This window comes from Salvelinus sp. IW2-2015, unplaced genomic scaffold (genome assembly GCF_002910315.2).
Source record: "Salvelinus sp. IW2-2015 unplaced genomic scaffold, ASM291031v2 Un_scaffold2443, whole genome shotgun sequence".
Taxonomy (NCBI): Eukaryota; Metazoa; Chordata; class Actinopteri; order Salmoniformes; family Salmonidae; genus Salvelinus; species Salvelinus sp. IW2-2015.
This window is the reverse complement of record NW_019943764.1, coordinates 86,660-110,957: the sequence shown is the minus strand read 5'-3', so window position 1 is coordinate 110,957 and position 24,298 is coordinate 86,660. Positions and strand designations below refer to the sequence as shown.

The window sequence follows — 24,298 nt, the reverse complement described above, 5'->3', positions numbered from 1 at the left end:
ACAGGATATGAGGAGAGGAAATGTGCTTGTAGGGTTTTTAAATTATTTTCTTGCTTCCCTCCCGAATGTTTGAGGAGGTGGGGAGGAGAGGACACAAGGAATCAAGGACAGACTATTGAGAAGGAGCCAATACAACTACGGCAGCATAGTGTACCTGCAGAGAAGGCATGTATGTTGAGGGCCATGTCCTGCTCCTCTGTGTCGGCTACATCCAACAGGTAGGCTCTGATAGGCCCATCTGAGGCGTCTGCACTGAAGTCCAGTAGAACCACACCCAGCACGGTCAGCACTATCCCAATGGGCTGCCTGCTGGGAACGTCCCCGAGGGCTAATCCTAGAGCACACAGAATAATGCATTCTATTTATTTAGCATAGCGCTTTCATTAAAGAATCATTTTACAATACAGAAAACATGGGCATCTAAGGGAGTTTCAGATTTCCAATACATGATGATTAAATAGTGCCCATTCCCTTTATAGTGCACTACTTTTGACCACAGCCCACAGGACTCTATGGCTCTGGTCTAAAGTAGTGAACTTTATAAGGAATAGGGTTCCATTTGGAACTCAGACAATACCTCCCTCAAAACTAAGTACCAATGGGTACTAGGCTCACCTAGGAGGGAACCATTGAGGAAGAGAGAAACGCCCAGTAACACCCCCACACAGAGTGCCAGGATGAAGGGTCTCCTTCGGCCCCATTTCAGGGTGCAGCGGTCGCTGGCTGAGCCAATGAGAGGGGTGAGGATSAGGCCCAGGATGGGACTAAGAAACCARGTCAGGCTGTAGTACTGCTCTGGAAGTCCTGAGAAAAACAACAGAAAAACAACTTCAATCAACATGCTTAAGTCTTTGGCCACAGAGAGACTGATCACGGATTAAATCATATTAGCATTCATCAAATATTAGTTTGTCAAAAGTTCAACTATTACAACAACTTTTGCCCGCAGCCTAAAGGGCGTTCTTTACAGAACCACAGCTTTTAGTCAACAATGCTGAATCACATTCTAGTCATTCCATAGTCACTAGCAGGTTTGGTGAGGCATAGATCAAATCTGGCCGTGTCAGGTGAGGTGAAAGGAGGTTTGTGGGTAGCTGGAACCATCTCAATGTACCACGCTCCACTCTGATGTACTGTAGACCTTGGCTTGGAACTAGGCTGTTTTACTGAGCTTTATACTGAAAGCTATACTGCTGATGCTCTACTTCATTAGTCCTACACATTAATCAACAATCACTTTACATCTCCCACTAGAATGTGTGTTAGAGATTGTCACTAAAAGGAAAACAAGTGGACGTGTTTCTACAAGCCGGTTGTTCATTAACCTAGATAAGAGCCCTCACGCAAGACACAACTTGCTGCAAGAACTATGGAAACAAACTGACAATCTTCATCTCTGTGATACTTCTCTCTGTAGGAACGCTACAATGATATAGGCCTCACGTAGCTATGGCAACAACAGAACAGACAGTGAAACTGGAAACACAATAAAATGGCAGCTTTCCATCCTCTCTCAAATGCCAGGTAGTGCACGTTACAATGTGTTCAGAAAGGGTTAAAAGCGTAGCCTGTTGGTTTATGGAGTGGAATGCACTGAATGTGACCTAGGTCTGTTGCTCAGTCTGAGCACTAAAATGGTTATTGAAATGTCACTGGCTTCTGGACAGATTTTTATAACCCTCTCAGAAAATCAACAAGATATGAGAAGCTGGCATCAAGTCAGATCATCCTTCTCAGAAATACCAAGGAATAGTAGTTAAACATAGACTATACATTAGGGGCCGTAATGAATGACTGGGACTAGGTTATACTCAAGGGAATAGTGGGAAATGTCACCAAGACTTAACCCTCTACACTCGTGGGAATTGGCCTATATGGATAGGGCGAAATTGAAATGTTTCTTACAGAAAAAATATGAAAAGCATATGCATAACCATTGTAGCAACTGAAAGGGAAGAGTTTGTAGATCATGGGAAAATGAGTAGACCAAAAGGTGAGTACACAACAGTTCAGCTGGCACAAGACTGAATTCAACCATTCCACTGTTGATTTTATATTTACTCTACTTTTGTCACAGTTGTTGATAACGAAATATACTCTGGATACATTCAGTAACATAATAATATTCCTGGAAATTGTGGGGTAGGTGCAACATAAGGGTCTAACTGGTGTCTCCTAGTGGACACACACCTCTCCAAAGTGCGCACAGTTCCTAAGACATTTCAATGCACTTTTATGACTCAAAGAAGAGTCTTGAACTCTCCTAGCTGTGCCGTTGTGGAACCAAAGCAAGCACACTTGTAGTTGTTTAGTTTGGGACACAACCCGGCATCCACCGACATCACACAATTACTGTTGTTATTTACACAATCCAAAAAACGGTCCATTATAAATCGCAATATGGGTCAGGCGGGCATGAGCGTTAGGCTTCCACAAGGCAATACAGAGGAACATATAGTCATTTAGGTGTGTAGAAAGAAGTCCTAAGTGCATTCAGGTGCTTTTTCAACAGAATAAACAGATTCCTTCTGTTCAGAACCACCAGGGTCTGACCACGTCACCTTGTAACTGTACATCACACATAGTGATCACAAACGTTGATACTGTACACGACATGAGGTTTATGATATGGAGATGTGAAGTGCACATTTGGACTCACAGGCGTTTGGCTGGCTTGTATGACATCAAAGCGGTATTTAGTATAATCCTTAACGTCTCATCTTTCAAAATACATCGAGTCATCTTCATTTACAGCATATCCCTCACCCAGACAACAAAGAATTTGCAAAAGTTGACCAATTAGGAGTAGGGATGGGTGCTCAAGTTCAGAACGGCTGGTGGGTCAAAACCAATGCAGAGCCAGAGCTCTGACATGTTAAGAGTACAGCCACTGCGTTCCAATTGTAGGCGCTTATTAGTGCCCAAATCTGCCATTTTCAACCAGTATACGGGCACAAGTTTAAAGGGTTACAAAAACAAACTTTTACTTCACCACTATTTCAAAACATTATGTGCACTCACATGTTTGCTTCTGTTATGACAGTCCTGAAGGAGCAGATTTAGATAAGCCTGTGTTATCCAATACTAGCTCATTTGTAGCTAACCCTTTGCTGTGTGACAATGTCTGCCTACAATGTTGCTCATACATTGAAAGAAATGTGCAGCATGCTGTGTAGATAAAGATAGACCTAGAGACCTACTATCCATGTACCCTAAACTGTACATAGGAGTTACATCACACAGATGGAGAGTTTGGCAAATCCATTTACGACAAAATTGTTCCCGGCGGGAAAACTTTGACTGAAATGTGCAGACTCACACATTCTCACCATACCTACAAAAGTCTGTGGAAGACATTGTTCCATTCTGCATTGGTGGCAAACCTAGTAACGGCCCCGGTCTGTTATGCTGCCGGTGCACAGTGTGCAGATAGTTTAACACCACATAACTCCCAGTCCTTATGATGGAGGAAACTGAACAGAGACTGGGTCGGGACCAATCTTTGGTAACCATTTGGCAAACAATTATCCAAAAGGGTAAAATACACATATGAAATTCCTTAGTTGTAACTCCACTACCATTTATTTTGTCAACCAACACCCTCCATTGGTACCGACCTATTTGCAGTAAGACTGGTGTGACCAGGGCTGTCTCCATTGGTACCGACCTATTTGCAGTAAGACTGGTGTGACCAGGGCTGTCTCCATTGGTACCGACCTATTTGCAGTAAGACTGGTGTGACCAGGGCTGTCTCCATGGCGTAGCAGAACTCTCGTCCGAACATGACAGCACCATGCATGACCCACTTGCGCAGGGGAATACGTTCCCCCCCAGCACCCTCACCCAGAGACCCATCAGGACTCTCCTCGTCCCTCTCACTGCTCTGCTTCTTCACTGGCATCGCCACCACATCCTGACATGGCAAAACAGTCAAGTCAGCCTTCTGGGGGACCATGGTCGTCGGCTCGTATGGAGAGAGAAGTTATGACTGTCCCCTAAAGCCTTAATGTAGTTTACGGTCCTGTCCGCTCTGATGCAACTGTCCTTCCCTTTATGGTCAATCAGAGMACTACTATCAAAACAGCAGCACTATATATGAAGGACAAATCCTGGTTTTCTTTAGTTCTTTCGAGGCACTTTTGACAGCAATTCATAAGGTTCCGTGGCAAAATGCGGCTTTGTAAGAGATTGGCTCTCTTCACTGCTGGTTGCTGTACTGAATCCAAKCCCATAGAAAGTGGCATTCAGATAGAGCTTATTTGATGATGTCTGTAGAGGGGACGCTGAACAGGGTGAGGGAGACGGCGGAGGTGGACAACGTTCCTCTCTAGAGCCCCATGGAGTGACTCATTCATCTGTAGAGGGGACACAGACAGACAGAGTCAGACAGACAGCATGAGCGTTAGTATGTAAACCCATAGTCAATAATGCCTTTATAACCAATAAACATTTTAATGTTATGGACTCTGGATAGGCCGATAAAGGCTAGTATTATGACAGTTTAGGCCCATTTTACATTTTAAATGTCAGCAGTACAAATGCTACTAATGCCCTTATTGTTAGTTGGGTAAAGTTGAATGATGCACGTTCAGCTGGGATGCTGCCGAATAGATACGCAGAGCTGCTGCTGTAATCAGACCTATTACTATAAATGTACACCTGCAATTAGGCTAAAGTACTGAGTCAACCCATTGAGCTGTAGGAGAAAGTTCCTCAGAWTGGAGGAAGGAAACTCCATCCACGCAATCAAGTCTTGAAAACACAAGAACTCAGCCACTGCGTGAACTTGGGTGAACCAGCTGTCCTGTAGGAGTTTCAGCAGCTGTGAGATGAYAGACTAGTGTAGGCCTAGAAAGATAGATGTGCATTATGGACAATACAGGCTAAAATACACATAGCACAACCTTGTTGTTAGGCATGAGTGGTGTTATGCATGACATTGCTGTGCTCCTAGTCACTTARCTTGCTTTGAGGGTAGATGAGGTAGCTATTAACAACCCAAACAGGTGGACTACTGTTCTAACAGAGATTGAATTAAACTTTTGATGATTTTTCCCCCTTCTTTTTAAACAGCTGGGATTTCCAATAAGGTCTTACAMTAAACCTGTTCTGGCTAAATGTACCACACAACAATTATCCCCTTGTGTCAAACTTATTCAACTGGGTCTTCTAAACATCCTCATATGGAAAATGACCTTGAAGAACCCACCCCTCAACAGTTAGTTAGCTAGCTACAATATTCTCATGGGAAGAATAGTTGAGTGGTGGGAAATCCTGCTCATCTCTCATCCTTTCTAACTGCTCTGCTAAAATCCACTCCTCTCTCACAGGAAACCAAACCATATGATATGAATGAAAGTATTATAATAAACATGAAAAGGTGAATGTAACAAGCTCTCATCATTTCAAATAGGCTTCATGTCATATTAAACAGCATATACAGTGCATCCAGAATGTATTCCACATTTTGTTACTTTTATACAAGTTTTATAAAAATTCCTCAATCTACACACAATACCCATTAAAGACAAAGCAAAGAGGTTTTTAGAATAAATGTTTGCAAATGTATTAAAATCAGAAATACCTTAAGTATTCATAAGTATTCAGACCCTTTGCTAGGAGKCTCGAAATTGAGCTCAGGTGCATCCTGTTTCCATTGATCATCCTTGAGATGTTTCTACAACTTGGGAGACCACCTCTGGTAAATTCAATTGATTGGACATGATTTGGAAAGGCACACCTATCTAGRGTAAGGTGTAGCTAGCGATAGGTGGTGGCAACAACGGCCCTTGCCTCCCGTGCACACGGTTCTCTCCGGTACAGAGCATGCAGGAGGCGGGGCCTGTCGAGCACGGTTCTCTCGGAGTACACAGGAGGTGGGGCAAACACCATGTGCAACTAAACACCGTGTTGCCCAGCCTCCCGCACTAGTGGGGGGTGACCGTAGACTGTCCTCTCCCCCCGCCTGTCAGGCATTGTTTTCCGGTGATTTCTGTTAATGATGAGGCAGGCAGGAGAGAAGGACACTGCCTACCGGTGTCGCAGAACACCTGCCCGAGAACACTGCGTACACAGGAGACGAAAAACGTATACTTATTTACCTTTTTGGGTTATTGAAGGAACCAATGGGATGCTCGAGGGGGCGTTCCTACAGATTCAGTAATGCCCATGCAGGAACGCCCCTAACGCGGGCTGCAGTTGCACACTATAGGTTGGGACCGTTATTTTACACCTCAATGGTTGGGATACGTTTTAGACAGGACTGTCTCAAGATGCTGACTGCTGTTCTTTTATCTCAGAAGTAAGAAAAAAGTAGTTCATCATACTGCTAAATATGCGAACGTTACAGAAGCTAGCCAAGTTTGCAAGCTAAAGGCTAGCTAACTTCCTCAGTCTGTAACGTTAGCTAACTATGCTATCAAACTGTTCTGGCATGAGTTACCGGTATATATTGGTATCACTATCCCCATATCTAACGGTCAAAGCCCGCTACAATATAGACCATCTCTGTTATTAACGTTGGTGTGTAGTAGATTGTACAGCTGTCACGAACGCTAATGATACAACGGACAGGTGTGTTCCACATGATCAGACGGTAGCTACTAGCTAGTTAACGTTAGCTTAGAAGCTAGCTAGGTAGCCTGGTATTTTAGCTAGCTATGATGAATGTAACCCGTAGATAACCAGCTAACCTGGGATAGGCTACCGAATGCTGATAAAGATACACAAATCGAATATACCTGATCCCTCTTCCAATGTAAAGAAGTATTCACGTTCCTTAGTCGTCGGTGTGCCCGAGTAGCCTCAGTTTGCTAGCTGTTTCAACACGCTGATGCCCAGTCCAATGACAAAATGCATTGCCCAATCTCATTAATTGCCACGGTAAAAAAGCAGTACCTACTGACATCACTAAAATCCATGACCAATTGCTCTAATTCTATCCAATGGGAGGCAAGCTTGGATGCTATTCAACAAATGTACACAACATTCAGTAGCATTTTTTTTGTCCTGTGATAATTGTAACAAACATAATAATAATTGAGTGGATTTATATAGCGCGTTTCTACGGTTACTCAAAGCGCTTTACACAGTAAAGGTCAAACTCATCTCATCCACCACCAATGTGCAGCACCCACCTGGGTGATGCATGGCGGCCATTTTTGTGCCAGAACGCTCACCACAATCAGGTGGAGAGGTGAGTTATATTATGCCAATTAGGAATGAGGGAGGTGATTAGATGGCCATGATGGAATGGGACCAGGTTGGGAATTTAGTTATTTATAAAAAAATATATATTTTACCTTTATTTAACTAGGCAAGTCAGTTAAGAACAAATTATTATTTTCAATGATGGCCTAGGAACAGTGGGTTAACTGCCTTGTTCAGGGGCAGAACAAATGATTTGTTTTGTCAGCTCGGGGATTTGAACTTACAACCTTTCGGTTACTGGTCCAACACTCTAACCACTAGGCTAACACCCCTACAATAAGCTCCATGGGATTTTGTATGACCACAGAGAGTCAGGACAACCGTTTAATGTCCCAGCCGAAACAAGGCACCCTACACAGTGCAATAAATATCCCCTTCACTGCCCTGGGGCAGAGTGAAGAGTGCACACCACTGGCCCTCCAACAGTAATAAAAACTAAATGAGTTCATGCTATGAAATCAATAAGGTTTTGTATGTTTTATTCTATATGTTTCTGGACAATTGGTTTGGTAATATTTGCCAGTAATATAAGCTTTGCATAAAACCAGTTTCTGAGAAGGCTGACGATAAATATGTATTGTGACAACAATGTCACACATTAATCTACAAAAGCTGTCTATCATATATTTCTATTTGTTTCCATAGCAATGCAGTAGAATATTACTTGTCTATTTTGTCAGAGGTTCATACGATCTAGGATCAAAGTAAACAAATACTCCTCAGATGATAATTGTACAGTAGAAATAAATCATGCAGGAGCAGCTGGTATAACAGCTGCAATAAACACGTTATAGGTCGTATTCAGTGTCAATGCCCTCCATCGTGACTGGTGTAGGCCAACACAGGAGAAATAACGTTTCCTGTCTGAAAATGTCTTCAAGTACTTAATTCTCCAAGCCAACAATAGGCTACAATAATATAAGCAGGAAAGCATTTTCTCAAATGGGAGAATAGCCTACTGTATTATGTCAATTGCACTCCAGAGTCTCACAGTTAGGCAATAGAAGTCCATCTCTCTCTGAACACTGAACACTGAACATCCCATTCCTCAATCTTCCCATCCCTTTCTCAGTCTAACGCTATGTGGTTCCCATGCTGGGGAGAGGAGGAGGACAGGACGTTCATCATCACACTGTGAGCGATAGCRGTGACAGTCCCCGAGCCCTTGGAGCTATTCTGCATGCTGATGATGTTCCCACTGGTCTGCTCCAGCTCTGCCTCCGCCTTGCGGAAGAAGCCCCTCATGCTGGACTGGAAGTTGTTGGTGACGAAGCAGTAGACGATGGGGTCCATGCAGCTGTTCAGGCTGCTGAGGGTGACYGTGACGTGGTAGACAATGACGTGGTGGGGCATGTCGGGGTAGAAGTACACCAGCACCTGCCTGACGTGGAACGGGGTGAAGCAGATGGTGAAGATGACCAGGACAGTGGTGAGGAGCTGCACYGCCCGCACYCGCCTCTCTCTGCTCTGCTGCATCAGACTGGAGTTGGACAGGGCACACATGATGCGCACGGTGAACACCACYATGACGACCAAGGGGAGGAAGAACTCGAAGACGGTCAGGACGAAGAGCTTGGAGACGCAGCAGCCCGCGTGTCGGAACGCCGTGGTGAGGAAGGAGTAGGTGACCACGATAGCGAAGAGCCAGATGAAAATGCACACCCCCTTGGCCACGTTAGGGTTCCTCCACTTCCTAGAGGCCTCAACCTGTACTATGGCCAGGTATCTGTCCACYCATATACTGGTGAGGAAGAGGATGCTGCAGTACATGTTGACAAAGTAGCTGAATATATGCACGTAGGAGCAGTTGAGGCACTTTCCCCCACTGTAGTAGAGAATGATACGTGTGGGCAGGGAGAGGTTAACCAGTAGGTCTGTGACAGCCAGATTGATGGTGTAGATGACTGAGGTGGTCTTGGGCTTGGTYCGGAAGCAGAACACGTACAGGGCCAGGGTGTTGAGAACCATTCCCACCATGAAGATGAGTGTGTTGACCACCACCAGACAGATCCACAGGCTGTAGAAGTCATTGTAGAGACCCTCGTCTAGATGGGCCAGGCGGTGCATGTACGGCTCTCTGCTCACATTGGTGTTGCCGGCGGAGGTCGCCATGGGCATTACTGTTGAGGTAGAGTTATCCAGTGACATCCCAGTATAGGCAGGCTCCATGGTTCTGTGGTTGGCCCCGTGGCCTGAAAAAAACAATATGGAGTTTAGTGGGTTCGTTTTGCAGATCAACACAACTAGCCCACACCTATTTACCATGGCATTTTTAGTTGAGGAATTCTGAACCATACACTGAATATTCTGGAAAACATTCTTGGAAATATAAACATAAACCAATATCATAATCATGTTGTAATAATGTTTAGATGGTATGATATTCTCTAAAGACTGAAGACTGCATCTACAAAACATTCATGAACAAAACATCAGCCCCCTGCTGACACAATTATATTCCCATCATTGTTGTTGTATTACTTGATGAGGTGATCTAAATAAATACTCTAACTTGATACTGGATGGGAAAAGTCTGTCGGACATTATAAAGCCAATTCCATTGGATCATGCGGACGTCAGTGTGTATGCAGTCCAGGGTTGCGTCCCAAATTGCACCCTATTCCTTATATAGTGCAGTAGTTTTGACCAAAATCCTGGCCAGAAGTAGTGCACTATATAGGGAATAGGGTGCAATTTGAGACACAACTCAGATAAAGTAACCATGTATGTTTGTGTGTACATATCAGGGAGGGAGATCTTTCCTGAGGATCTAGAGTCTCATGAGAACAGGCATCCTCTGTTACCTAAACACTTATTCAACTTTGACCTGGGCCCTGGACTCTAGCCACCAATGTCACTACTTCTCCACCATCCACTCCCATTGTGGTACAGTCACAGTGTTTGTTTCTGTTGGCATCAACCCCATTAATGAGCCAATTACAAGGGCATCTGAGCTATTCCATTCATTTCAAGTGTTTATTTACCAACTAGAAATCCATTCGTTTTCTCAGACATGGGAATCAGAGACGGGTGTAATTTATTATTTATTTATTATTTATTATTTATATTTAACAGTGAAGGTGGGCTTTTAGACAGAAAAATAAGCAAACGTATGCTACATAATATACACTAGCAACAGGAACAGGACTGACAGAGGAAATACAGCTATATAGAGAATTGCAAATGATTCATATTATTCAGTTTTCCGGCAAAGTGAACTTCTTCAAAGAGAATCAGCACAGAGAGCAACAGAGAGTAGAACAGATGCTATGATTTCAAGAGGTCAGACATCATTCTTGTGGGGCTTTTGGTATTTGCAGTGTCATCATAGTATTTTTTTATGCATTTCAGCCCTCCTTTTTTTGAGATTGGGACCTTATGAAAGAAACCAACACAGAGTTATCTGATAACTTCCTTTAAAGGGATATCTGTCACGCCTGCTCCCGCTCTCCCTCCGCCAGGCTGCCCAGCATTACGCACTCCTGCCACCATCATTATGCACAGCTGCTTCCCTCGTCACGCGCATCAGCGATTCATTGGACTCAATCACCTGTGTTGTTACCTCCCTTATACTGTATGTTTCTCAGCTCCGTTCCCTGCTTCTGCATTCATTGTCGTTTGTCTTCGTATTACCCGGTTCTGACGCTGTTCCTGTCATGTTCCATGTCTGTACAAGATTAAATGTTCACTCCCCGTACCTGCTTCTCTACTCCAGCGTCGGTTCTTACAGATATCATGCAATAAATATTACTTTTAAACAAACCCACCTATTTCGACATCTGACCTCTCTAACAAGGTCAAAAGTAAGTCTAAATTAGTGTCATTGTATACAAGACAATACGTTGTAGACAATCCCCTGTATTAAGTACCTGTTGTGAAGAGCTGCTTAGTCTCACTTTGTATAACACCAAGTAGATCGTAGTGTGTTTGGAATAGTCGGACACAACACACACAACACACACACAGATAGATGGCCTCTGTATCCTCAATCCCCTTCCCACAGCCTGTGATTAACCATATTAGGGCAGAGAGGATAGACTAGGGACTGGCAAAGCAGGGAGATCGTGGGGAAGTCAACTGAGTGGAAAGGAACAGAAACAGCCAGGCTGCTCAGGCGTGTTAACTTAGAGCAGAAACTGACTGACCACACTGACATCTGGAATTCTTTAAAGAAATTCTCACCAGCTATGTGATGTGCACTGAGTATACACCCCCCCCCCCTTTTGCTCTCAGGAACGCCTCAATTCGTCGGGGCATGGACTCTACAAGGTGTCAAAAGCATTCCACAGGGATGCTGGCCCATGTTGACTCCAATGCTTCCCACAGTTGTGTTAAGTTGGCTGGATGTCCTTTGGGTGGTGGACCATTCTTGATACACACAGGAAACTGTTGAGCATGAAAAACCCAGCAGCGTTACAATTCTTGAAACAAACCGGTGTGCCTGGCACCTACTACCATACCCTGTTCATAGGCACTTAAATCTTTTGTCTTGTGTATACAGTTGCCCATTCCCCTTCTGAATGGCACACATACACAATCCATGTCTCAATTGTCTCAAGGCTTAAAAATCCTTCTTTAACCATCTCCTCCCCTTCATCTACACTGATTGAAGTGGATTTAACAGGTGACATCAATAAGGGATCAGAGCTTTCATTTAGATTCACCTGGTCAGTCTATGTCATGGAAAGACCAGGTGTTCTTAATGTTTCGTATACTCAATGTATACGGTGCATTCGGAAAGTATTCAGACCCTTTGACCTTTTCTAAATGTTATGTTACAGCCTAATTCTAAAATGGATTAAATTGTTTTTTTCCCTCATCAATCTACACACAATACCCCATAATGACAAAGCAAAAACAGGTTTTTGAAAATGTATTAAAAATAGCAAAACTGATATATCACATTTACAGAAGTATTCAGACCCTTTACTCAGTACTTTGTTGAAGCACCTTTGGCAGCGATTACAGCCTCAAGTCTTCTTGGGTATGATGCTACAAGCTTGGCACATCTGTATTTGATCTCTGCAGATCCTCTCAAGCTCTGTCAGGTTGGATGGGGAGCGTCGCTGCACATATATTTTCAGGTCTCCAGAGATGTTAGATCGGTTTCAAGTCCGGGCTCTGGCTGGGCCACTTAAGGACATTCAGAGGCTTGTCCCYAAGCCACTCCTGTGTTGTCTTGGCTGTGTGCTTAGGGTTGTTGTCCTGTTGGAAGGTGAACCTTCACCCCAGTCTGAGTTCCTGAGCGCTCTGGAGCAGGTTTTCATCAAGGATCCTTCTATACTTTGCTCCATTCATCTTTCCCTSGATCCTGACTAGTCTCCCAGTCCCTGCCGCTGAAAAACATCCCCACAGCATGATGCTGCCACCACCATGCTTCACTGTAAGGATGGTGCCAGGTTTCCTCCAGACGTGACGTTTGGCATTCAGGCCAAAGAGTTCCATCTTGGTTTCATCAGACCAGAGAATCTTGTTTTTCATGGTCTGAGAGTCTTTAGTGCTTTTGGCAAACTCCAAGCGGGCTGTCATGTGCCTTTTACTGAAGAGTGGCTTCCATCTGGAGTGCTGCAGAGATGGTTTTCTTCTGAAAGGTTCTCCATCTCTACAGAGGAACTCTGGAGCTCTGTCAGAGTGACCATCGGGTTCTTGGTCATCTCCCTGACCAAGGCCCTTCTCCACCGATTGCTTAGTTTGGCTGGGCGGCCAGCTCTAGAAAGAGTCTTGGAGGTTCTAAACTTCTTCCATTTAAGAATGATGGAGGCCACTGTGTTCTTGGGGACCTTCAATGCTGCAGAATATTTTGGTACCCTTCCCAGATCTGTGCCTCGAACACAATCCTTCCTCGGAGCTCTTCGGACAATTCTTCGACCTCATGGCTTAGTTTTTGTCTAACTGTGGGACCTTTATAACAGATGTATGCCTTTCCAAATCATGTCCAATCAATTGAATTTAAACAGGTGGACTCCAATCAAGTTGTAGAACATCTCAAGGATGATCAATGGAAACAGGATGCATCTGAGCTCAATTTCGAGTCTCATAGCAAAGGGTCTGAATACTTATGTAAATAAGGTATTTCTGTTTTTCATTATTAATACATGTTAGTACATTTAAAAAAAAACTGTTTTTGCTTTGTCATTATGGGGTATTGTGTGTAGATTGATGAGGCAAAACATTTATTTAATCCATTTTAGAATAAGGCTAAAACGTAACAAAATGTGGAAAAAGTCAAGGGGTCTGAATAGTTTCCGAATGCACTGTATATATATATGCATCATACGAGTTAATATTTGACTACTACATTTTCATTGAAGAACAATTTAGAACATCCCAGATAATGAGTATAACATGCTCAGTTGAGGGCATAATTAAATGAATAATGTATTTTATCAAAAGCAACGAGAGCAATGTGGCCACAGGCTGCCTACAGCACATTGTAAAGAGACATGCAAAATACATGGGATTGAATGACTATTTTAATTTCAATATCCCTGCATATTATCCAGTTCACAAGGCCAAGTTAATCATCATTAGTAGGAACATGTGTTACAGAGGGTGTAATTTACAGGAAATTTGATATTAAACGGCTCTCTGCGGAGATTAAGAGATAAATGGTTTCTTTGCTTGCCAGTTACAACACATTCATTCACAAACTTCTGCTGACAATTCTCTCACACTGTGCTTCCAGCCTCAGCAACAACTCCCAAGTTGATAAACCACAAACGTAAATTGTGAAGTATTGTTGCTATTTGAAAAACAAACAATAGTAAAATCAAAAACAACATTATATTGCAGTCTGATATTTCACCTCAAAGTGACACAAACAGACATGTTTTAAATTGAACCTTTATTTAACTCGCAAGTCAGTTAACAAACTCTTATTTACAATGACGGCCTACCAGGAACAGTGGGTTAACTGCCTTGTTCAGGGGCAGAACGGCAGATTTTTACCTTGTCAGCTCAGGGATTCCATCCAGCAACCTTTCGATTACTGGCCCCACGCTCTAACCACTAGGCTACCTGCCGCCCCAAGGCCTATAGTAGATACAGTAGTATGTCTACAAACAACAATTTTATTAAAATGACTTGTAAACAACATTGATTCAACCAGTGTGTGCCCAGTGGCAAGGATATAAGTAATGATTAAGTTATGATAGTGACTTTATAAGATGATCAGAGGACTGCCTTTTAACTTAAAGGGACAGTGCAGTTAAACRGGATTTTTCTGTTTTTTWAAATAATATTTCAACACAGTAACCAGTTTTCCGTCTAACCTTTTTATGCGAGTATGCACAATATATTATATACAGTATATATKATTTGTTTCCWACACCCACACGATCAGACAGATCATTTCTATCGCCAAAAGAGGCTCAGGGAACTAAATYACAAGAAATATATTTTGGAATTATTTTATTAAATAAACACACGCACAGGGACTTAGACATACAGTAATGAATACTTTAAAAGTTCAAAGGATGTCATGTCCTGATATAGAGACAGCAAACTAAGTTCAGTCAGGGATCCCAACAGATCAGAAAAACCTTGTACAAATAAATATCCCTGTGTGAGTTCTGAACATGTCTTGTTTCAGGCAGGATGTAGCATCACATGGGTGAGATCCCACGATGTAGCCTAATCTACATAAACACCATATAAGGCAATAGCCCCTAACCATTTTCAAGTGTCAGTAACAAGCAGAGTTTGTTACATAAAGTGAATCTTACTAAGTGTTGCAAAAAACATCCATCATCATCTGTCAACAATATTGCACTGATACGTCTCAGTCAGAAAGAACTCACATCTTTTCCAAGAAAAATAAAAATAAACAAKGAAAAAAAAACGTCCCTACTTACCTCAACGCCTAGAGAAGAGTGAGGAGATCAATAAATCTGTTGGCCAGTTTGAGGTTACGTCTTGGTCCCCTTGAGGTTAGTAGAGAGACCAGGGCCTCCTCAGTCCAGAACCTCACTGCCCCTACAGCTTCCTAGTTTATGCCTCTACTGTGTCAACGCCCCATTTCACTGTTTACCTCTGGTCCTCTGCTCCCCAGCATATGGCTCTGCACTCTTCCCATATCTAAACATTTAAAAGGAAACCCCACAGTTCTGTCTCTCTGTGCCTTCGCCTCCCTGTCTGCTCTTCCGCTCAGCATCACACTAACTAATCCTGTCCCCGGTCTTTTAGCTGAGGATACTTAGAGAGGAAGTCTTCCTAAGTTTACATGAACTGTGACATCACTAAACAAGGACTCTCTGTACCACAGACTGTTTCCTCAATGGCACCCTGTTCCATTTATAGTGCACTACTTTTGACCAGGGGGCACTATAGTGTGCTATAAAGGGAATAGGGTGCCATTTGGGAAGCGAATACAGTCTTGTGGAATATCCCAGATTTTTTTCCTGTGAGACTGAAAAGGGCAACAGTAACTGGAAATTGGTAAGTCTTTTTCACAACAGCTGATTTCAGAGGTTTCAWACAAATGAGAAAAATCAAGTGACATCCTCCTATAACAGTCATGAGGCACATATGACTGCATTTCAARTCAAGATTTGGGATCTCTTTAAAACACACATTCCATTATTTACATCAATACAAACATTAAGTTAGCAAGGACAACSAAAGTGAATCATAACAAAGAGAATTTGAAGTGAGAAGTTAGTTTGATGATTCCACTTGACACTTCTAGACTGGAAAACATCATTTCAGAACAGTACCACTCAGAGACAGACTGGGGCACACCGGTCCTTTTTTCCCTCGAGGCCTCAATTATTAGCCAGAATAATAAGAATAATAATAATAATAATTCGGCGGAAAAAGCCCAATTCAGACAGGCCCACCAGGCTAAAGATGGACGACCCATCTGGCATTTGCCAGAACTGTCCTATGGCCAGTCTGTCTCTGGTACTAGCTAAGTAATGACCCATGAGTGAACCTCTTCTAGACACATTCATCTTCCAGAATGAGTCTCAACTTTTTCCACATTTCCTGTTAGGGACCTCATTTCTCTTGCACTGTCAGTACTCTGTTATCACACAAAAAGTATTGATGTTCAGCCGAATGAGCTGAAAAGTCTATTGCTGTTTGAGGTATTAAATCAGTTGCATTATTGAAACTGTCAAAATAATGTATTTACTAAAGTATTATGAAACATGCTAATACAACATTGTTACTAGTTTAATTACAGTGTACACAGGTATAATAGCAACACAAGTGTTATCTTCCAAGGGTGTTTTACTATGAACTGTCTGTGGGCATTGGAGGCCACCAGCCTAATGCAGTCCTAGTCAACTCTCCTCGGCCAGCCTCCTAAACATTGTGTCACCATGACAAAGCCCTCCTGAAAACGAGCAGAAATGCGCCAAACACAGCACATCGCCCCCCACTACCAAAACGGGACCCCTACTCTGCTGGACCTGAGTTAAGGTGTACATACTGGACTGTATCTACAGACCTGAGTTAAGTGTTACATACTGGACTGTACTTACAGACCTGAGTTAAGGTGTACATACTGGACTGTATCTACAGACCTGAGTTAAGGTATACATACTGGACTGTATCTACAGCCCCTGAGTTAAGGTGTACATACTGGACTGTATCTACAGACTGAGTTAAGGTATACATACTGGACTGTATCTCCAGACCTGAGTTTAAGGTGTACATACTTGTAACGGGCTTCCTCCTTCTCCTCATCCGAAGAGGAGTAGCAGGGATTTGACCAAATGCAGCGGGTTGTGAATACATATTGATTTAATAGACAACGGAAAAACACGACAAACACTTGAATAATTACAAAACAAATAAACGAATGTAGACAGACCTGGACACGAACTTACATACAACGTGAAGAACGCATGACCAGGAAAACAGACTACATAAAACGAACTAACTAACAAAAACCGGAACAGTCCCGTGTGCGTAACATACAGACACTGACACAGGAGACAATCACCACAAACAACAGTGAGAACAACCTACCTTAATATGATCTTCAATTAGAGGAAAACGCAAAACACCTGCCTCTAATTAAGAGCCATCCCAGGCAACCCAAAACAACATAGAAACAGCAAACATAGATTGCCCACCACAAAACTCACGCCCTGACCATCACACACATACAAAAACAGAAAACAGGTCAGGAACGTGACAGAACCCCCCCTCAAGGTGCGAACGCCGGGCGCACCAGCACAAAGTCCGGAGGGTCTGGGTGGGCATCTGACCACGGTGGTGGCTCAGGCTCCGGACGCTGTCCCACACCACCATAGTCACTCCCCGCTTCTGTATCCCCCTCCCAATGACCACCCTCCAACTAAACCCACCTAGATGAAGGGGCAGCATCGGGATAAGGGGCAGCAGCTCCGGGATAAGGGGCAGCAGCTCCGGGCTGAGGGACTCCGGCAGGTCCGGGCTGAGGACTCCGGCAGGTCCGGGCTGAGGGACTCCGGCAGGTCCGGGCTGAGGGACTCCGGCAGGTCGGGGCTGGGGCTCCGGCAGGTCCGGGCTGAGGGACTCGGCAGGTCGGGCTGAGGGACTCCGGCAGGTCCGGGCTGAGGGACTCCGGCAGATCCGGGCTGAGGGACTCGGCTGATGCCGGTCTGGCGGAGGCCCGGCTGACCGGTCTGGGCGAAGGCTCCGGCTGATCCGGTCTGGCGGAAGGCTCCGGCTGATCCGGTCTGGCGGAAGGCTCCGGCTGATCCGGTCTGGCGGAAGGCTCCGGCTGATCCGGTCTGGCGGAAGGCTCCGGCTGATCCGTCTGGCGGAAGGCTCCGGCTGATCCGGTCTGGCGAAGGCTCCGGCTGATCCGGTCTGGCGAAGGCTCCGCTGATCCGGTCTGGCGGAAGGCTCGGCTGATCCGGTCTGGGAGGAAGGCTCCGGCTGATCCGGTCTGGCGGAAGGCTCCGGCTGATCCGGTCTGGGGCGGAAGGCTCCGGCTGATCCGGTCTGGCGGAAGGCTCCGGCTGATCCGGTCTGGCGGAAGCTCCGGCTGATCCGGTCGCGGTAAGGTCTGGCTGATCCGGTCTGGCGGAGGCTCTGGCTGATCCGGTCTGGCGGAAGGTCTGTAGGCTCTTGCAGACGGGCGGCTTTGCAGGCTCATGGCAGACGGGCAGCTTTGCAGGCTCATGGCAGACGGGCAGTTCAGGCGCCGTTGGGCAGACGGGCAGTTCAGGCGCCGCTGGGCAGACGGGCAGTTCTGTAGGGAGGAGACGGAGAGACAGCCTGGTGCCGGTACCGGACTGGAGGCACTGGGCTGGAGACACGCACCATAGGGAGAGTGCGTGGAGGAGGAACAGGGCTCTGGAGATGCACTGGAAGCCTGGTGCGTGTGTCGGCACTGTGGTACTAGGCTGGGGCGGGAAGGTGGCGCCGGATATACCGGACCGTGAAGGAGGACACGTGCTCTTGAGCACCGAGCCTCCCCAACCTTACCAGGTTGAATGGTCCCGTAGCCCTGCCAGTGCGGCGAGGTGGAATAGCCCGCACTGGGCTATGCAGGCGAACCGGGGACACCACCTGTAAGGCTGGTGCATGTACGCCGGCCCGAGGAGACGTACTGGAGACCAGATACGTTGGGCCGGCTTCATGGCCCTCGGCTCGATGCCAACCTAGCCCTCCCAGTGCGGCAAGGTGGAATAGCCCGCACTGGGCTAGCACGCGTACTGGGGACACCGTGCGCTTTAACGCATAACACGTGTTTACCGCATAACACGGTGTCTGACCAGTACGACGCCCTCTTACTCCACGGCAAGCCCGGGGAGTTGGCTCAGGTATCCAACCCGGCTTCGCCACACTCCCCTTTATCCCCCCCCCCAAGAAATGTTTGGGTGTTACTCACGGGCCTCCAGCCTTGCTTCCGTGCTGCCTCCTCATAACGTCGCCTCTCCGCTTTCGCTGCCTCTAGCTCCGCTTTGGGGCGGCGACACTCCACTGGCTCTGCCCAGGGTCCTTTACCGTCCAGGATCTCTTCCCATGTCCAATCCTCCTTTTCCCACTGCTGCTGTCGTGGCTGTCCGTTAACCCGCTGCTTGATCTGGGTTTGGTGGGTGATTCTGTAACGGGCTTCCTCCTTCTCCTCATCCGAAGAGGAGTAGCAGGGATTTGACCAAAATGCAGCCGGTTGTGAATACATATTGATTTAATAGACAAAACGGAAAAACACGACAAACACTTGAATAATTACAAAACAAATAAACGAATGTAGACAGACCTGGACACGAACTTACATACAACGTGAAGAACGCATGAACCAGGAAAACAGACTACATAAAACGAACGAACTAACAAAAACCGGAACAGTCCCGTGTGGCGTAACATACAGACACTGACACAGGAGACAATCACCCACAAACAAACAGTGAGAACAACCTACCTTAATATGACTCTCAATTAGAGGAAAACGCAAAACACCTGCCTCTAATTAAGAGCCATACCAGGCAACCCAAAACCAACATAGAAACAGCAAACATAGACTGCCCACCCAAAACTCACGCCCTGACCATCACACACATACAAAACAACAGAAAACAGGTCAGGAACGTGACACTATCACAGCCATTAAACTCTGTAACTGTTTTAAAGTCACCATTGGCCTCATGATGAAATCCCTGAGCGGTTTCCTTCCTCTCCGGAAACTGAGTTAGGAAGGACGCCTGTATCTTTGAAGTGACTGGGTGCATTGATACACCATCCAAAGTGTAATTAATAACTTCAACATGCTCAAAGGGATATTCGATGTCTGCTTTTTTTWWATTTACCATCTATGAATAGGAGCCCTTCTTTGCGAGGCATTGGAAAACCTCCCTGGTCTTTGTGGTTGAATCTGTGTTTGAAGTTTACTGCTCGACTGAAGGACCTTACAGATAATTGTATGTGTAGGGTACAGAGATGTGGTAGTCATTAAAAAAGAACTCTATTATTGTACACAGAGTGAGTCCATGCAACTTATTATGTGACTTGTTAAGCATATGTTTACTCCTGAACTTATTTAGGCTTGACATAACAAAGGGGTTGAATACTTATTGACTCAAGACATCTCCGCTTTAAATTTTTAATGAATTTGTAAAACATTATAAAAACATAATTCCACTTTGACATGATTTGGTATTGTGTGTAGGCCAGTGACGAATAATAAAAAAAATGTAAAAATGTAAACCATTTAGAAATTCAGGCTGTAACACAACAAAATGTGGATCAAGTCTAGAGGTGTGAAGGCACTGTCCATGGGTCATCAGTCTCTAAGGTGCAGGGTAGAGTACCGGGTGGTAGCCGGCTAGTAACAGTCTCTAAGGTGCAGGGTAGAGTACCGGGTGGTAGCCAGCTAGTAACAGTGACTAAGTTCAGGGCAGGGTACTGGGTGGAGGCTGGTCAGTAACAGTAACTAAGGTTCAGGGCAGGGTACTGGGTGGAGGCCGGCTAGTAACAGTGACTAAGGTTCAGGGCAGGGTACCGGGCGTCAGTATCGCCAGCTGATCTCTCATTAAATCATCAGTACTAAACTCTAAACTAAACACTAAACTAAACTCTAAACTAAACGCTAACCTCTAAACTAAACTGAAACTAAACTAAACTCTAAACTAAACTCTAAACTAAACACTAAACTAGAACACTAACTGAAACTAAACTCTAACTAAACACGAAACTAAACTCTAAACAAACACGAAACTAAAACTCTTAAACTAAACACGAAACTAAACTAAACTCTAAACTAAACTGAAACTAACTAAACTCTAAACTAAACTCTAAACTAAACTCTAAACTAAACTCTAAACTACACTAAACTCAAACTCTAAACTAAACTCTAAACTAAACTAAACTCTAAACTAAACACGAAACTAAACTCTAAACTCTAAACTAAACTAAACTCTAAACTCAAACTAAACTAAACCTAAACTAAACACGAAACTAACTCTACCTAAACTCTAAACTAAACTCTAAACTAAACTCTACCTACACTCTAAACTAAACATGAAAACTACACTCTAAATTAACACGAAATAAACTCTAAACTAAACTAAAACACGAAACTAAAACACAAACTAACTCTAAACTAAACACGAAACTAAAGCTGCTAACTAAACTACGAAACTAAACTAAACTCTAAACTAAACTGAAAACTAAACTAAACTCTAAACTAAACTCTAAACTAAACTCTAAACTAAACACTAAACTAAACTCTAAACTAAACTCTAAAACTAAACTAAACTCTAAACTAACAACACGAAACTAAACTCTAAACTGCTAAACTAAACTAACTCTAAAAATAAACTAAACTAAACTCTAAACTAAACACGAAACTAAACTCTAAACTAAACTCTAAAACTAAACTCTAAACTACACTCTAAACTAAACATGAAACTAAACTCTAAATTAAACACGAAAACTAAACTACCTAAACTAAACTAAACCACGAAACTAAACACGAAACTAAACTCTAAACTAAACATGAAACTAAACTCTAAACTAAACTCACCTGCACAGCTGATCTCAGTTGCAACAACACATCAGCCAGCGATACCACTCCCAAACGCGAATGTCAAGTTTTATATTTTAGTCTTGATTGCAGCCAACATTTCCAAAACATTTTCGCCTCTAGTTGGTAATATTGTCGGAACAACTTAGTCCTGCTATATGAGCAGACTAAGGCGATGTATCTATTTGACAATCATTCCGTACAATTGAAATAAAGCATTTCCTCATTTACCTCAGAGAATCTACTGTGGCAATTTACCGACATTTTAGATGATGTAAGGCTTGTGTTGTTGTTTACTTTTCATTTCCGATTAATGTTAATTCATTAATAATGTCTTAATATGGTAATTTCTTATCAAAAGGGGAAAAGAAAGTATCCCTGAACTGCCCACTTCTAATTGGTTACTAAATCAAGCCAATCATGATTGAAGTGGCACTCCAGTCTCCTTTCACCTCATTTATCAACTAATCTACTAAAGGCTCAATAGGAGGTTTCAGGTAATCATGTGTTGTGTCTAAGATTTTTTTTTTTACCCTTTAGTGTGTGTACTTTACTGTATTTATAATTGGGTATCATTTAACTGGGATATCACTTATACTTGGGATATCACTTTATACTTGGGATATCACTTTATACTGGGATATCACTTTATACTTTGGGATATACTTATACTTGGATATCACCTTTAATACTTGGGATATCACTTTATACTTGGATATCACTTTATACTTGGGATATCACACTTATACTTGGGATATCAACTTTTCGGCAGTAAAAGTCATTTTTTCTCAGACGAGGATGTCTTTATCATATGTTTTCATTAAATTAATTACATTAAAAGTCTAATCAAGGAATGTCAAATGAAAAAATTATGTTATAAATTATGTTATATTGTGTATAATTAATGTTATAATGTGGCCAAAAAATAGACGGCTACTCATATATGGTACAAGTGACGTGACACAGCGTCGATAGATCCCAAGTGAGACACAGCGTCGAACGATCCGCAAGTGAGCAGGACACAGCGTCGATAGATCCCAATACAGGACACAGCGTCGATTGATCCAAGTGACAGAACACAGCGTCGAAGATCCCAAGTGACGTGACACAGTGTCAATAGATCCAGAGTGACCTGACACCAGCTCGATAGATCCCAAGTGACGTACACAGTGTCAATAGATCCCAAGTGACCTGACACAGTGTCGATAGATCCCAAGTGAGACAGGACAGCAGCGTCAATAGATCCCAAGTGACAGGACACAGGCGTCGATAGATCCCAAGAGACTAGGAACACAGCGTCGATAGATCACAACACTGGTAACAGGTCGCATTACGGATACAGAATGGATCCCAGTGCGTCGGACACGGACGACATGGTATCAAGATGCCAGTGATGTACACGGCGTCGACACATAAATACAGAGGAGTCTAATTGAGAGTGGAACCGTGACCGATCACAGTGTGAGGGTAATAGAGTAGTAGGTACAAGTGTCTATGCATAGATAATAACAGTGAGTACTGTGCGCGGTCCGTACTAGCTTGCTTGCGGTATGTACTGAGAACAGGTTCTATGACTTCGGTGACTGGGTTCTTTGACAATTTTTTGGGGTCCTTCATCTGGTGAAAGCTATGATCCCTTATTGATGTAACTTGTTAAATCCACTTTTCTCCGTGCAGATGAAGGTTAGGAGACAAGGTGAAATAATCATCTTTAATCCTTGAGATAAGTGAGACATGGATTGTGTATGTGTGCCATTCAGAGGTTGAATGGCAAGAAAAAGATGTAAGTGCCTTTGAACAGGGTATTTTTTAATTTTTTAATTTTTATTTAACCTTTATTTAACCAGGTAGGCAAATGAGAACACGTTCTCATTTACAATTGCGACCTGGCCAAGATAAAGCAAAGCAGTTCGACACATACAACAACACATAGTTACACATGAGTAAAACAAATTAGTCAATAATACAGTGAAAAAAAAAAGTCATATACAATGTGAGCAAGTGAGGTGAGATAAGGGAGGTGAAGGCAACACAATATATGTATAAATAAATAAAATATAAAAAGGCCATGGAGGCGAAGTGGAATACAACACAGCAAGTAAATAAAAACTAAAAACACTGGATGGTTGGTTTGCAGTGGAAGAAAGCGCAAAGTAGACAGAAATAATGGGTGCAAAGGGCAAAATAAATAAATAAATAAATACAGTAGGTAAAGAGGTAGTTGTTTGGGCTAAATTATAGATGGGCTATGTACAGGTGCAGTAATCTATGAGCTGCTCTGACAGCTGGTGCTTAAAGCTAGTGAGGGAGATAAGTGTTTCCAGTTTCAGAGATTTTGTAGTTCGTTCCAGTCATTGGCAGCAGAGAACTGGAAGGAGAGGCGTCCAAAGGAAGAATTGGTTTTGGGGGTGACTAGAGAGATATACCTGCTGGAGCGCCGTGCTACAGGTAGGTGCTGCTATGGTGACCAGCGAGCTGAGATAAGGGGGACTTTACCTAGCAGGGTCTTGTAGATGACCTGGAACCAGTGGGTTTGGCGACGAGTATGAAGCGAGGGCCAGCCAACGAGAGTGTACAGGTCGCAGTGGTGGGTAGTATATGGGCTTTGGTGACAAAACGGATGGC

General features: G+C 43.7%; 2 protein-coding genes across 3 annotated transcripts; both read right to left on the bottom strand.

Annotated features, from left to right (window-relative positions):
- Positions 1-154: 154 nt before the first annotated feature.
- LOC112073978 (solute carrier family 45 member 4) lies at positions 155-7,170 on the bottom strand (the record flags this gene model as incomplete). Its single annotated transcript, XM_070440345.1, has 4 exons — positions 7,137-7,170; positions 3,718-4,355; positions 616-804; positions 155-334 (listed from the first exon to the last, which is right to left on the bottom strand). Coding segments are annotated over exons 2-4 (607 nt in total), but the record flags the coding sequence as incomplete, so codon positions are not given.
- Positions 7,171-7,663: 493 nt separating this feature from the next.
- LOC112073979 (G-protein coupled receptor 20) lies at positions 7,664-17,064 on the bottom strand. 2 transcript variants are annotated; one of them, XM_070440346.1, is made up of 3 exons: positions 16,814-17,064; positions 15,063-16,775; positions 7,664-9,401 (listed from the first exon to the last, which is right to left on the bottom strand). In XM_070440346.1, exon 3 carries the CDS (start codon positions 9,376-9,378, stop codon positions 8,278-8,280), a length of 1,101 nt encoding a protein of 366 aa, XP_070296447.1. In that variant the 5' UTR covers positions 9,379-9,401; positions 15,063-16,775; positions 16,814-17,064; the 3' UTR covers positions 7,664-8,277. The 2 variants fall into 2 exon arrangements, with proteins under 2 accessions (XP_070296447.1, XP_023996978.1); XM_024141210.2 differs by having other exon boundaries at positions 15,063-17,064.
- Between the last annotated feature and the right edge of the window lie 7,234 nt (positions 17,065-24,298).